Source organism: Mobula hypostoma, chromosome 4 (assembly GCF_963921235.1).
Source record: "Mobula hypostoma chromosome 4, sMobHyp1.1, whole genome shotgun sequence".
Taxonomy (NCBI): domain Eukaryota; kingdom Metazoa; phylum Chordata; class Chondrichthyes; order Myliobatiformes; family Myliobatidae; genus Mobula; species Mobula hypostoma.
In genome coordinates, this window is record NC_086100.1 from 6,676,834 (window position 1) to 6,689,238 (window position 12,405).

The window sequence follows — 12,405 nt, forward strand, 5'->3', positions numbered from 1 at the left end:
GCACCCAGACCATAGCCCTCCATACTCCTACCATCCATGTACCTATCCAAACTTCTCTTAAATGTTGAAATCGAGTTCGTATGCAGCACGTGCTGGCAACTCATTCCACACTCTCATGACCCTCTGAATAAAGAAGTTTCCCCTCATGCTCCCCTTAAACTTTTCAACTTTCACCCTTCACCCATGACTCCTAGTTGCAGTCACATCCAACCTCAATGAAAAAAAACATTATGTTTCGATGTGGAAAAGAACAGAAGAGAACTGTATTGTCATTGCTCAATTGGACAAGATTGCGGTGCGACTCCGGACTGTGCAGAACAGATATTTACAATACCTGTGGTATGACTTAATTAAAAGGATATTTGAGAAATAAAGATGAACTTTTATCCATCAAAAATAACGGGTTAAAAAAGAGACCAGATTATTCCCCGGTCTCAGCAGGACCCAATATAAGTGCAGCAAGATGTCATTTCCTGGAAACTTCATCCCTCCCCTAACAAAGAGCTGTGCACTGTTTGCCTTCCCAGTCACGTACTGAACCAGTTCCTCGGGTGACATTCACTCAGTTCCCTCTCAACACCATCACCTCTCACTGTTTCTAAATTTCACCGGTGGATGAACTCCCAGTTATCCCACATTATCCTCCATCTGCCAGGTCTTCGCCCACTCACCCAAGCTGTCCGCACCCAACAAAGCCACACAGCATCCTCCTCACAACCCACACTCACACTGAGTACAACAGCAAACATTACACAGCACAGGCTGGCTTCTCCACACTGCTAATGCACTGCACCCTCACACTCTACAGTGACAGATCCGTCCTCATTTCCACCGTACCCCAGTGTTATACAGTGACAGACCCGTCCTCATTTCCACTGTACCCCAGTGTTATACAGTGACAGACCTGTCCTCATTTCCACTGTACCCCGGTGTTATACAGTGACAGACCTGTCCTCATTTCCACCGTACCCCGGTGTTATACAGTGACAGACCTGTCCTCATTTCCACCGTACCCCCGTGTTATACAGTGACAGAACCGGCCTCATTTCCACCGTACCCCAGTGTTATACAGTGACAGACCCGTCCTCATTTCCACCGTACCCCGGTGTTATACAGTGACAGACCTGTCCTCATTTCCACCGTACCCCTGTGTTATACAGTGACAGATCCGGCCTCATTTCCACCGTACCCCAGTGTTATACAGTGACAGACCCGTCCTCATTTCCACCGTACCCCGGTGTTATACAGTGACAGACCTGTCCTCATTTCCACCGTACCCCTGTGTTATACAGTGACAGATCCGTCCTCATTTCCACCGTACCCCAGTGTTATACAGTGACAGACCCGTCCTCATTTCCACCGTACCCCGGTGTTATACAGTGACAGACCCGTCCTCATTTCCACTGTACCCCCGTCTTATACAGTGACAGACCCGTCCTCATTTCCACTGTACCCCGGTGTTATACAGTGACAGACCCGTCCTCATTTCCACTGTACCCCGGTGTTATACAGTGACAGACCCGTCCTCATTTCCACCGTACCCCAGTGTTATACAGTGACAGACCCGTCCTCATTTCCACTGTACCCCAGTGTTATACAGTGACAGACCCGTCCTCATTTCCACTGTACCCCCGTGTTATACAGTGACAGACCCGTCCTCATTTCCACTGTACCCCAGTGTTATACAGTGACAGACCCGTCCTCATTTCCACTGTACCCCAGTGTTATACAGTGACAGACCTGTCCTCATTTCCACTGTACCCCAGTGTTATACAGTGACAGACCCGTCCTCATTTCTACTGTACCCCGGTGTTATACAGTGACAGACCTGTCCTCATTTCCACTGTACCCCAGTGTTATACAGTGACAGACCTGTCCTCATTTCCACTGTACCCCAGTGTTATACAGTGACAGACCTGTCCTCATATCTACTGTACCCCAGTGTTATACAGCGCCAGACCTGTCCTCATTTCCACTGTACTCCAGTGTTATACAGTGACAGACCCGTCCTCATTTCCACTGTACCCCGGTGTTATACAGTGACAGACCTGTCCCCATCGGTACCGTACCCCGGTGTTATACAGTGACAGACCTGTCCTCATTTCCACTGTACCCCAGTGTTTTACAGTAACAGACCTGTCCCCACCGGTACCGTACCCCGGTGTTATACAGTGACAGACCTGTCCCCACCGGTACCGTACCCCGGTGTTATACAGTGACAGACCTGTCCTCATTTCTACTGTACCCCAGTGTTATACAGTGACAGACCTGTCCTCATTTCTACTGTACCCCAGTGTTATACAGCACCAGACCTGTCCTCATTTCCACTGTACCCTGGTGTTATACAGTGACAGACCGGTCCTCATTTCCACTGCACCCCGGTGTTATACAGCGCCAGACCTGTCCTCATTTCCACCATACCCCGGTGTTATACAGTGACAGACCTGTCCTCATTTCCACTGTACCCCAGTGTTATACAGTGACAGACCTGTCCTCATTTCCACTGTACCCCAGTGTTATACCTGTCCTCATTTCCACTGTACCCCAGTGTTATACCTGTCCTCATTTCCACTGTACCCCAGTGTTATACAGTGACAGACCTGTCCTCATTTCCACTGTACCCCAGTGTTATATAGTGACAGACCCGTCCTCATTTCCACTGTACCCCAGTGTTATACAGTGACAGACCCGTCCCCACCGGTACCATACCCCGGTGTCACACGGCGACAGACCCGTCCCCAATGGTACCGTACCCCGGTATTATACAGTGACAGACCCGTCTCCACCGGTACCGTACCCCGGTGTCACACGGCGACAGACCCGTCCCCACCAGTACCGTACCCCAGCATTATACACTGACAGACCCATCCCCAACGGTACCGTACCCTGGTGATATACAGTGACAGACCCGTCCCCACCGGTACCCTACCCCGGTGTTATACAGTGACAGACCCATCCCCACCGGTACTATCAAAAAGTCAAAGTCTGTCCCGAACCTTGTGGCCCATCAGGCTGGTGCTTAGGCCGGTTTCTGTGGTGTGAAGTGACTTAGAGTACGAGACTCCCCCCAGATAGGACGCCAGTCTATCGTGAGGTTAACCCCCAGCATTTGCCGGTACCTATTTTCAGCTGGGTGGACTGGAGCATTGTGTGGTTGAGTGCCTTTAGTCAGAGCGTGCTGAATCTGTCATTGCCACAGAGAGCTTTGGGGGCCAAGTCATTGGGTATATTTAAGGCAGAGATTGATAGATTCTTGATTATGTCAGGATGCCGAAGGTTACGGGGAGAAGGCAGGAGAATGGGGTTGAAAGGGGTAATAAATCAGCCATGATGGAATGGAAGAGCAGGCTCGATGGGCTGAATGGCCTAATTCTGATTCTATCTTTTATGGTGTGATTGAAACTTGTGAGCCTTGGCCGAGTTTGTGAAAATATATCAAGCTGCATATTTTCTTGGAAATAATTGAGCTGTGGACGGGCCAGAGTACGAAGCCGGCGGTTGGTCAGGAGAAGGAGAAGCTGGTGGATGAGCTGATAAAGGAGTAGTCCGCAGACCGGTCAGAGAAGGGGAAGCCTGCGCTCGGCTTGGAGAAAGTGAAGCTGGCGGCTGGCCAGCAGAAGGAGAAGCCAGTGGACGGGCCGAAGGTTCAGAGGAACTGACCTGGGTGAAGACCGTGCTGCTGCCTGCTATTTGAAGACATCAGAGTTGGTGCATGAAACCAGCATGCAGAGTAACTATGAGTGACTGTCTTGAACGTTTCTCTTGCGATTGCAAGACCCTGTTGGACATGGATAAAGTGAGATGCCACAGGCCTGTTACCCTTGTTTAGTGATAAGACAGGCGGCGAGGTAGCAGTGTGGCCTCGGATGTGGCAAGGACTGGGCCTCAAGCTGTGGGCTTGCCTGTTGTTGCAGTCCAGGTGAGAAGACACTGGAGGCGGTGTAGCGTGGAATCCGTGCATGGTTGAGAGCTGTCGTCCCCCAACAGTGCCACCCTCCAGTGTCCAACCAGTGGAATGACGGGCTGCATTGTGGCTGTATTGTCGGGAGCTGTATGATCAATTTATATTTCACTCAAGGATTTGGAATACACATGTGTTTTCTTGCATAGCGATGTGTATGGTGTTTTTCTCTTGCTATTTTGAATGTACATTACGTATCTCGGCCAAAGAAGAATACTGTCTTGATTGACAGTATCCATGCATGGTTTGAATGGTAATTAAGCATGATTTGATTTGGTTTGCAGGAAGACAGACCTGGACTTGCACTGGAATTGATCCTGGCACCTTATAGGTTAACTCGTCCGCGGTGGAGATACTCTTGGGCAGGAGGTATGGGTAGGTCAGAGGTCGGTACTTGGGCTTGACAATCTGTTGGGAGAGAGGACATCAAGGAAACATCACTGAGGTCAGATTACAGAGGACGGGAGGGTCCAACAGCTCTGCACACACCCAACACACCCTCAGCCCACCAACGCGCAGAGACAGCTGTCTCCTGGTTTGCAAAGTCCTACCTGAGATAACCTCAGCACCTCAGACCAATACACCCCCTGAGCACAAAGACAAGAGATTCTGCAGCAGCTGGAAATCCAGAGCAACACACTCAAAATACTGGAGGATCTGTACTTTTTTCAGATGCATCTTGTGTGTGGAACTCAGCAGGTCACGCAGCACTTATGAAAATGAATAAACAGTTGGTGTTTCATGACGATACCCTTCTTCAACTGTTTATGTCCTTCCATAGATGCTGCCTGACCTGCTGAGTTCCTCCAGCATTTTGAGAGGAAGGTGTGAGGCAGGAGACAGGTGGGGGTGAAGACAGGGTGGGGTGTACAGACATAAACTCACTGGCTTGAACCAGCTGAGAAAAATCACAGGTTGATGGAACTGTGTAGGAGGGAATGGTTTGGATGGGTAAAGTTGATGGAACTGTGTAGGAGGGACTGGGTTGATGGGTGAGGTTGATGGAACTGTGCAGGAGGGAATGCTTGGATGAGTAAGGTTGATGGAACTGTGCAGGAGGGAACGGGTCGGATGGGTGAGGTTGAAGGAACTGTGCAGGAGGGAATGGTTTGGATGGGTGAGGTTGAAGGAACTGTGCAGGAGGGAATGGGTTGGATGGGTGAGGTTGAAGGAACTGTGCAGGAAGGAATGGGTTGGATGGGTAAAGTTGATGGAACTGTGCAGGAGGGAATGGGTTGGATGGGTGAGGTTGAAGGAACTGTGCAGGAAGGAATGGGTTGGATGGGTGAGGTTGAAGGAACTGTGCAGGAAGGAATGGGTTGGATGGGTGAGGTTGAAGGAACTGTGCAGGAGGGAATGGTTTGGATGGGTGAGGTTGAAGGAACTGTGCAGGAAGGAATGGGTCAGATGGGTACGGTTTATGGAACTGTGCAGGAGGGAATGGTTTGGATGGGTGAGGTTGAGATAAGCTCTGGAAGGTGATGGGTTGAACCGGATATAGCGAGGGATTATGGATAGGGTGGTGAGAGGGGGAGGGGTTCATCCTTGGTAACTAGGTGCTCGAGGGAGACACTGAGTGAATGGATAAGAGGTGAGCCATAGAAACTTAGGAGGGTTAAGGAAAGAAAAAGAGAGTGCCCTGTGTGGTATCATGGGGGAGGAAGAAAGCCCTTGGGTGGGCGGGTAAAGGGAGGAGGGGACGTCCCTGGGTGGGGTGACAGGGAAGGGCAACAGGCCCTGAGTGGACTAGGTAACGGAGGAAGGAAGAGACAGGGAAAGACTCTGAGGGGATGAATAACGGATGAGGGCGAGACGTCCTGGGTGAATGGGTGAGCGGGGGTGGGGGGGGCGTGACAGAAACATTAGGTGAGGCATTACTGGAGACCTCGAATGGACTGGTAACAGGGAAGGGATGAGGGGAGAAATTACCCTGGATGGAGTAACAGAGAGGGGAGAGAGGGGGAGAGGGGGGAGGGGGGAGAGAGGGGAGAGGGGGGAGGGGGAGAGAGAGGGGGGAGGGGGAGGGGGGGAGGGAGAGAGCGGAGGAGAGAGGGGATAGAGGGGGAGAGAGGGGGAGAGAGGGGATGGGGATGGGGGAGAGGGGGAGAGAGTCAGAGAGAGAGATAGAAAGGGAGGGGAGAGGGAGAAAGAGGGACAAAGGTAGGGGAGGGGGTGAGGGGATGAGGACAGGAGAGGGGAGGAGGGGAGACTGTTGGGTATTGGGGAAGGAGACAGGGAGGGGTATTGGAGAGGTAACTGGTGGGGTAATGGGGCAAGGAGCTGTGGATGGGGATAAAGAGGGAGAGAGAGACTCTGGCTAGGATAACAGGGAGGAGGGCGACTCTGGGTGGGGTTACAGGGAGAGAGACTGCATGGGGAAATGGGGACGGAAATTGGATGTGGTAACAGGGGGAAGGGGAGACCCTGGACCTATAGTGGGGAGAGAGACTCAGTGGGTTTACGGGGTGAGAGTTGGTGAGGTAATATGAGAAGTAGAGACTCTGGGTGAGGTAATGGAGAGGGCAGAGAGACCCTCAAGTTCACATTTAATTATCATTCAACCATACATGTGTACAGGAGATAGGGGCTGAGAGGGTGTTTGATCAGTCGGGATGAAACAGCAGACACGATGGGCCTCTATATCTTCTGAATAGAACCAAACAAAACAGTGTTTGTTCAGGGCCAAGGTGCAAAAAACACAGCCAAAAGCAGAGAGCAGACAGACTGCAAACAGCGCAGAGCAGACAGACTGCAAACAACACAGAGCAGACAGACTGCAAACAACACAGAGCAGACAGACTGCAAACAGCACAGAGCAGACAGACTGCAAACAACACATACACAAATAACACATATGGTTACGATTTCAGAAAAAAGTCACAAAGGAAAAAATAATATCGCCCAAGTCTCTGAGTGGTATGACTGTAGACAGTCCACCTCCAGCTGGTTCTTTCATCAAGCAAACACCAGACGGGAGGGAGTTTGTCTCTGTGTGGGGTTATGGGATTGGGAAAGTTGTCACTTTGGGTGGATGTGTGGAAGTGGAAAGGAAACACAAAGTGTGGGAGAAGATAGGTTTCCGGAAATGGGACGACCTGTGCTAAAACCACAGGCTGTCACTGAGCAGAAAGGACAGCTTGGGCTGAGGGGGAGGAATTATCTGTAAAGATTCAGTCTATGACATCTCTTCCTCCCACAGCTGCCCCTTACCCCCTCCCACTACTGCCACTCCGACCTGAGGACGAGGGTGATGGCTGGGCCCCACTGTGGCATTATTTTGGTACCCGCCCTCAGGCGTCAGTGGGTGATGCTCGTCATCTAACCCTCATAGGCTGACGTGCAATGTCCCTTGGGTCTCCCGGTCAGTGGGAGCTCTCTCCACTTCCTTCACCCTGAGGTGGATGAGGAGCTGGAGGAGGGGAGGGGGAACCCATTGTTGCTTGGTACTGCCCATCAGTGTCTGCTCAGTGCTGCCACCTGGTGTTCGCTCAGTGGAAGAACACGCCAGACACTCGGGTACAGTACTGAGACGACACTAGTTTTTTTCTTTGTGACTGTATGTTTTTTTCTGAAATGGTAACCACCTGTGCAATTTGTGCTCTGTGCTGTTTGTGATGTGTTTCGCACCCTGCCCCCACCCCACCCCGGGAGGAATGCTGTTTTGTTTGGCTATATTCACAGATGGTTAATGATAATTAAACTTGAAATTGAACTTGCTCCCCTGAGAACCAGTCCTAGCAGCCTCCCCGGGCCCAGTGGTGCCCGTGGGGGTGGGGTCACCTTGGTAAAGTTCCAGCGCTGGATGAAGTGCCGAGCCACATTGCGGGCAGCCCTCCCGTGGACCACCGAAGCGATGTCGTGCCAGGGCATCCGGGGTGTGGTGTAGCGGTCGATGAAGTCTGCAGGGAGACCAGACCGAGATGGACAATGACGGTGTTAGAAATAGAGGAAGGGCTGAGTGGCCACGTGTGCTCCTCAACTGGCTCCGTATCCCAGAAGCACCAGTGATCCAATTCCCCTCAGTCTTGCAGTGACCAGTAACCCAGTTACCGGGAACCCAGTGATCAGTAACCTAGTGACCGGGAACCCAGTGACCGGGAGCCCAGTGACCAGTAACCCAGTGACCGGGAACCCAGTGACCAGGAGCCCAGTGACCGGGAACCCAGTGACCAGGAGCCCAGTGACCGGGAACCCAGTGACCGGGAACCCAGTGACCGGGAACCCAGTGACCAGGAACCTAACCCAGCTGGTAATAAGACCATAAGACATAGCAACAGAACTGGGCCATTTGCCCTGTTGCGTCTACTCCATCATTCCATCATGGTTGACTTATCACCCCTCTCAACCCCATTCTCCTGCCTTCTCCCTGGACCCTTTGATGCCCTCACTAACCTATCGACCTCCGCTCTAAATACATATACTCAGTAGCCTGCCCTACATAGCCATCCATGGCAATGAATTGCACAGATTTGCCTCTATCTGAAGAAACTCCTCCTCATTTCCACTCTAGATGGACACCACTCAACTCTGTGGTTGTGCCCCTTTAAGATGGTGCTGGTGACTTACTGGCAGCAGATAGAACTATTAACAACTTTATAAACCACACTTTTTCTCAAAACCAATCACTGTAATCAATAGCCCGTAACTCCCCCTTCGGAGCTGAGATTTTGAACTGCCATTTTTGCGGCGTGAATTGAAGTCTTGAAGGGGCAGGATTGTTGTGGTGTGTTGCGTCAAGTCAAGCAGGCGAATCAAGGCGGTGGTGCACAGGCCAAGAGTGGGGAGTAAGTCAATGTTTGGCCATTGGCTGGAGTGGACTTGGAGGTGATTCGAGGTGGCAGAACTGAGGGGAGGCAGAGTTGAGGCAGTGGGGCCCAGACCCGAGAGTGAGTAAGGACGGGCCGTTTGGCCGATTGAAGAGCCAGGACAGATTGGAAAGGCTGGGTACAGGTTGGATCGAGGCAGGCCTGAGAGTGTATTGAAGCTGCAGGGCTGGTGTCTGAGGGAGGGCAACAGCCCACTGTTTGGCCAGTTTAAGTGCCTGGCCATATTGAAAAGGCCGGGCTGTCGGGGCCGGAGGAGAGGGACGAGCCAGTGTTCAGCTCGCTGCTCTGTGAGGTTTACTCATCACTGCACTGAACAGAGGCTGTGGCTGCAGCTGACTGAATCAGCTGTGACTGGACTCACTTTCGTGAACTTCAGTTCTGAATTTCTTGTTGTTTGCAAGATTTTTTCCTGCATTTTGGGTGTTTTACAGCCTTCTTTTTTTAAAAATCAGTCCTATTGGGTTTCTTTGTTTTATGCCTGCCTGTAAGGAGAGCAATCTCAATGTTGTACATAGTATAATACGGTACTTTGATAATAAACGCAGACATGAGGAAATCTGCAGATGCTGGAATTTCAAGCGACACACATAGAAGTTGCTGGTGAACGTACCACCCCACCAGCCTCCGGGTCCAACATATAATTCTCTGTAACTTCCGCCACCTCCAGTGGGATCCCACCACTAAGCACATCTTCCCCCCGCCATCTCTCTGCTTTCCACAGGGATCGCTCCCTACGCGACTCCCTTGTCCATTCGTCCCCCCCATCCCTCCCCACTGATCTCCCTCCTGGCACTTATCCTTGTAAGCAGAACAAGTGCTACACATGCCCTTACACTTCCTCCCTCACCACCATTCAGGGCCCCAGACAGTCCTTCCAGGTGAGGCGACACTTCACCTGTGAGTCGGCTGGGGTGATATACTGCGTCTGGTGCTCCCGATGTGGCCTTCTATATATTGGCGAGACCCGACACAGACTGGGAGACCGCTTTGCTGAACATCTACGCTCTGTCCACCAGAGAAAGCAGGATCTCCCAGTGGCCACACATTTTAATTCCACATCCCATTCCCATTCTGATATGTCTATCCACGGCCTCCTCTACTGTAAAGATGAAGCCACACTCAGGTTGGAGGAACAACATCTTATATTCCGTCTGGGTAGCCTCCAACCTGATGGCATGAACACTGACTTCTCAAACTTCCGCTAATGCCCCACCTCCCCCCCGTACCCCATCCGTTATTTATTTATATACACATATTCTTTCTCTCTCTCTCTCCGTTTTCTCCCTCTGACTATTCCCCTTGCCCATCCTTTGGGCTTCCCCCTCCCCCTTTCTTTCTTCCTGGGCCTCCTGTCCCATGATCCTCCCATATCCCTTTTGCCTATCACCTGTCCAGCTCTTGGTTCCATCCCTCCCCCTCCTGTCTTCTCCTATCATTTTGGATCTCCCCCTCCCCCTCCCACTTTCAAATCTCTCACTAGCTCTTCTTTCAGTTAGTCCTGATGAAGGGTCTCGGCCTGAAACATCGGCTGTACCTCTTCCTAGAGCTGCTGCCTGGCCTGCTGCGTTCATCAGCAACGTTTATGTGTGTTGCTTTGATAATAAATGTACTTTGAATGTTGTTCCTAGACTCCCTGACTATAGGAAACATCCTCTCCACATCCGCTCTATCTGTGCCCTCTGGTCCAAGATTTCCCCCACTATAGGAAGCATCCTGTCCACATCCACTCTATCTGTGCGCTCTGGTCCCAGACTCCCCCACTACAGAAAGCATCCTCTCCACACCCACTCTATCTGGGCCTTTTAATATTCAATAGGTTTCAATGAGATCCTCCCTCGCTCTTCTGAACTCCAGCCAGGTCAGGCCCAGAGCCATCAAACACTCCTTATATGTTAACCCCTTCATTCCCAGACCTACAGCATCAAGTAAACCTGTGGGATTAGTAACCCTGTGGGACTGGTATTCACATGAACCCTTTAACCCAGTGGGATTAGTGATCAATAGTAATCCAGTGAGAATAGTATCCAGTCAACCTTGTAATCCTGTGGGAGTAACAATCCAGTGAACTGTCTCTGCCAGAGGAAAGGAAAGTGAAGTTTTATTTCATTTATATTCAGAGATACAGCACAGTAACTGCCCAACCCAGCCCTCGCCACCCAATTACACTGATGGGACCAACTAACGGGTATGTGGGAGGAATTCAGAGCACGCAGAGGAAACCCACGTGGCCACGGGGAGAATGTACAAACTCCTTACAGACAGCGGTGGGAACTGAGCCGATGAGGGAGTCGGTGTGAGTCAGTGAGGACAAAGGGTGCATGTTAGGACGAGGAACAAAAATGGAATAGAAAAGACGTGTGAGCCTGCATCCTGCATTGACTCACCATCGAAGGGCTTGTCCAGCTGGACCCAGTCCTTGTAGACAAAGTTGCAGTAATCCTTCCCGTGCCAGAACCTGGTCTGTCCAACCAGTTCTCCAACGCTGGTGTGCAGACTGTGCATTGAACCCCTTTCTGTCTCAGGGTAGACAACAGAGAAAAACACAAAACAGTTAGTATGTTCCCAGCTTCACGGACACCACAGAGTTAGTTTAGTTTGGCATTGTGGATGTTAGTCCTTCAAACCAACAACAAGGCCACTTCCAACACTTCCAGTGATTCCAAGACCATTGGGAATGGTCCAAAAAGTGTTCTGCACTGTTCTCCAGTTTCAGCACACGACTTCATACGTCTCCCAGACAAATGACTTTCCTCTCCCAGGGATGAGGTCACAGGAGCTTCCGTTACCCTTTCTGTAGCCCTGGGTTTTTACAGAAGGGGATTGCCAGCCCATGCCCAGTCCTGCTCCTTTCACAACCAGGCTCGGGACCGTTCTCGCTGGATCCGCATGGAGGGACCCTCTTCTCCCCTGTGGAGAACATTTTCTGGCAGAAGAGGAGATCTGATTGGTTGTGACCAGAATAAACCAATCCCGTCACAGAGGAGACTGTCCTCTCCTCTGATTGGCTGTGCAAGGTCAATGGTGGGAGTGTGGGCTGGAGTGGCAGAGGTCACATACTTCTAACCTTTATCCAGACTTACCTGAATGAGTAGAGTTTCAACAACATTCAGGAACCCCAACACCACACAGGGCCCAGCAGCCAGCTCGATGGGCACCTTGTCCACAATCACCCATTCAGGAACCCCAACACCACACAGGGCCCAGCAGCCCGCTCGATGGGCACCCCGTCCACAACCACACATTCAGGAACCCCAACACCACACAGGGCACAGCAGCCCGCTCGATGGGCACCCCGTCCACAACCACCCATTCAGGAACCCCAACACCACACAGGGCCCAGCAGCCCGCTCGATGGGCACCCCGTCCACAACCACCCATTCACTCCAGCACAGTAGCAGCAGTTTGTAAACATAAGAGATTCTGTAAATGCTGGAAATCCAGAGCAACACACACACACACACACACACACACACACACTGCTGGAGAAACTCAGCAGGTCAGGCAGCATCTATGGAGGGGAATAAAGAGTCAATTCTTTGGGCTGAGACCCTTCATCGGGACTGGAAAGGAATTCAGAATGAGAAGGTGCAGGAGGCGGAGGACTACAAGCTGACCGGG

General features: G+C 51.4%; 1 protein-coding gene across 3 annotated transcripts in view; it reads right to left on the reverse strand.

Moving 5' to 3' along the window:
* Nucleotides 1-12,405, reverse strand: part of LOC134345106 (phospholipase D1-like) — a 265,323-nt gene that overhangs the window by 48,040 nt on the left and 204,878 nt on the right. For all 3 annotated transcript variants that reach the window (XM_063045276.1, XM_063045277.1, XM_063045275.1), the window contains 3 exons: nucleotides 11,172-11,300; nucleotides 7,742-7,860; nucleotides 4,256-4,369 (listed from right to left, as the gene is read on the reverse strand). In XM_063045276.1, coding sequence (XP_062901346.1) covers nucleotides 4,256-4,369; nucleotides 7,742-7,860; nucleotides 11,172-11,300 — 362 coding nt within the window. The remainder of the gene's footprint in view (nucleotides 1-4,255; nucleotides 4,370-7,741; nucleotides 7,861-11,171; nucleotides 11,301-12,405) is intronic.